At 49.9% G+C, this 3,467-nt stretch overlaps 1 protein-coding gene across 1 annotated transcript in view; it reads left to right on the plus strand.

Moving 5' to 3' along the window:
* Positions 1 to 301: 301 nt before the first annotated feature.
* Positions 302 to 3,467, plus strand: part of erbin (erbb2 interacting protein) — a gene marked incomplete at its 5' end in the record, with an annotated part of 73,758 nt that continues 70,592 nt past the window's right edge. Inside the window, 2 exon segments of the mRNA XM_083794458.1 lie at positions 302 to 487; positions 2,020 to 2,137. Coding sequence (XP_083650584.1) covers positions 302 to 487; positions 2,020 to 2,137 — 304 coding nt within the window.

Consider the following 3,467-nt stretch of genomic DNA (forward strand, 5'->3'; position numbering starts at 1 on the left):
GTGTTGGACTAAGGTAAGTACAGTGAAGAGAGGAGAGTCCGCACACAGGTCTGCTCCAAGGTGATGAACCTGATGAAGGCCGTTCACGGCCCAAACGTTGTGCCTTATTTATGGTGTATTGAATAAAAAGCAAACACCTTGGAGCAAACCTGTGTGCGGACTCTCCTCTCTTCACTGTACTTCTAAGGTAGTAGCTAATGGAGATCCGGATAAACAATGAACTCTCTCTCTCTCTCTCTCTCTCTCTCTCTCTCTCTGTGTCTCTGTCTCTCTCCCACCTCAGTGCCTGAGGTGAGGAAGCATGTCCAAGCGCAGCCTGTTTGTCCGCCTGGTGCCGTGCCGATGTCTCCGCGGGGAGGAGGAGGCGGTCACCTCCCTGGACTACTCCCACTGCAGCCTGGAGACGGTCCCCAAGGAGATCTTCAGCTTCGAGAAGACCCTGCAGGAGCTCTGCCTCGACGCCAACCAGATAGAGGAGCTGCCCAAAGTAAGTTACCCTCTCTGCCTCCACGCCAACCAGATAGAGGAGCTGCCCAAAGTAAGTTACCCTCTTTCTGTGTAGAGTTCACATGTTCTCCCCGTGTCCCCTATAGGGTAGGTACCCTCACATGTTCTCCCCGTGTCCCCCTAGGGTAGGTACCCTCACATGTTCTCCCCGTGTCCCCTATAGGGTAGGTACCCTCACATGTTCTCCCCGTGTCCCCTATAGGGTAGGTACCCTCACATGTTCTCCCCGTGTCCCCTAGGGTAGGTACCCTCACATGTTCTCCCCGTGTCCCCTAGGGTAGGTACCCTCACATGTTCTCCCCGTGTCCCCTATAGGGTAGGTACCCTCACATGTTCTCCCCGTGTCCCCCTAGGGTAGGTACCCTCACATGTTCTCCCCGTGTCCCCCTAGGGTAGGTACCCTCACATGTTCTCCCCGTGTCCCCTATAGGGTAGGTACCCTCACATGTTCTCCCCGTGTCCCCTAGGGTAGGTACCCTCACATGTTCTCCCCGTGTCCCCTAGGGTAGGTACCCTCACATGTTCTCCCCGTGTCCCCTAGGGTAGGTACCCTCACATGTTCTCCCCGTGTCCCCTATAGGGTAGGTACCCTCACATGTTCTCCCCGTGTCCCCTAGAATAGGTACCCTCACATGCAGTAATCCTGGTCTCTAAACTGCCTCCCCCTGGCCAGCCGGGGCGCCTGATGGAGGGGAAAGGAACTGGTTGGAATAACGTGTTCCTTCCACACGCTACGTCCAACCAGGGAAACTCCCCCCTGTCAGGTGTAAAGGAGCAACTTGGACACTCAGGCATGAAGGAAGCATGAGTTCAAGTCCGTTGCTCTCCCCTTGTCCCCCATCACAGGCGGATTTACCATTGGGCTAGGGTGGGGGGGACCCTCCTATTATTATTATTATTATTATTATTATTATTATTTATTTTTTTGTAAAGTATTGCAATCCAATTCAAGTGAAGTTTAGTTATTGCATATTTTATGGTTATATGTTAGTATTATGGTTAAAACATTGAGAGCTTCTGCTCTGCTGTCTGCATTGCAAACAGTGACGCTGTGTTAGCTGTTAGCTATAGCTGTTGAAACCCCTGCCAATGTCGACTAGTTGTCTGTCTATGCCTTTCTCTTTTGGGGGGGATGGGTACCCCAAAATGACAGCGAAATTAAAACAAAATACCAGCCGCTCGGCCAAAGGGGGGCCCTGAAATGTTGGCTAGCCCGGGGGCCCTTGGGAGGATAATCCGGCCTTGTCCCCCATATATGGGGACTAGGTTGGTTTCCCCTTGTCCCCCATATATGGGGACTAGGTTGATTTCCCCTTGTCCCCCATATATGGGGACTAGGTTGGTCTCCCCTTGTCCCCCATATATGGGGACTAGGTTGGTCTCCCCTTGTCCCCCATATATGGGGACTAGGTTGGTGGAGGGTGTGTAGAGCCCAGGATCACATTAGATGATTGACACAGGGGTGAAAAATGGGTTACAAAAAGGTCTAAAGGAGTGTTTTTGTTTCCGTAGCAACTGTTCAACTGCCAGCTGCTGCAGCGACTGAGCATGCCCGACAACGACCTCACGGTGCTGCCGGCGGCCATCGCCAACCTGGTCAACCTCAGGGAGCTGGACGTCAGCAAGAACAGTGAGTACCTGTTTATAACACTGGGGTTATTTTAATAACCTGATCAACCTCAGGGAGCTGGACGTCAGCAAGAACAGTGAGTACCTGTATATAACACTGGGGTTATTAACACAACCTCAGGGAGCTGGACGTCAGCAAGAACAGTGAGTACCTGTTTATAACACTGGGGTTATTAACACAACCTCAGGGAGCTGGACGTCAGCAAGAACAGTGAGTACCTGTTTATAACACTGGGGTTATTTTAATAACCTGGTCAACCTCAGGGAGCTGGACGTCAGCAAGAACAGTGAGTACCTGTTTATAACACTGGGGTTATTAACACAACCTCAGGGAGCTGGACGTCAGCAAGAACAGTGAGTACCTGTTTATAACACTGGGGTTATTAACACAACCTCAGGGAGCTGGACGTCAGCAAGAACAGTGAGTACCTGTTTATAACACTGGGGTTATTAACACAACCTCAGGGAGCTGGACGTCAGCAAGAACAGTGAGTACCTGTTTATACGCTTCATTAATAAAAAACTGCACATAGGACGTCTAGAAGCGTCTTAGGGATTCGAGCCGAGCTGTACATCCGGCGTCTGTAGACGTCTTAAGGCACCCTCAAAGATACGGGGCGAGATAAGAATATTCAGAATTTTTCCTATTTTTTTTTGGCCCGTTCGCCTTTCGGCTGCCGTACGCTAACGCTCTGGGCTCATATTAGCTTACCGTTGGCTTACTGTACACGTTAGCGCGGCGGAAAGAATGACTCGTCTCTCCTAATCCAGGGCGCTCTCCGTGGTGATGAATGGATCGATATGCTGCTGGCGCTTCATTTCTGCTCCTCATCAGTCTCTCTCCCGCAAAATATGAACGCTTTTTGGATCATATATCGTATAAATTAAAACTATAGCAATGTAAGCTAGCTAATGTAAAGTCTACTTTTTTTAGTAGATTTGTTCTACTCAAAAGCACTTCCGGCACCGAGTGTGTTACAATTAGCGCCGGGATTCCTTCAAAATAGAAGCTTGTGGTGGATTCCTTCAAAATAGAAGCTCGTGGTGGATTCCTTCAAAATAGAAGCTCGTGGTGGATTCCTTCAAAATAGAAGCTCGTGGTGGATTCCTTCAAAATAGAAGCTCGTGGTGCCGACAAGATATGGCTGCTTTTACTCTGTGCTGTAGAGCACAGAGTCTAGACCGCAGCTGTAGCAAATATGACTCCAGGGGTAATATGTAATGATTTGTGTGAGTTTTTTGGTGGTACAGACAGACAGACAGACAGACAGACAGACAGACAGACCTGTCGTGGTGCATGTATCGATGCACTACCCGCCTGATATTATCAG

This window comes from Protomyctophum parallelum (assembly GCF_964188405.1).
Source record: "Protomyctophum parallelum genome assembly, chromosome: 21".
Taxonomy (NCBI): domain Eukaryota; kingdom Metazoa; phylum Chordata; class Actinopteri; order Myctophiformes; family Myctophidae; genus Protomyctophum; species Protomyctophum parallelum.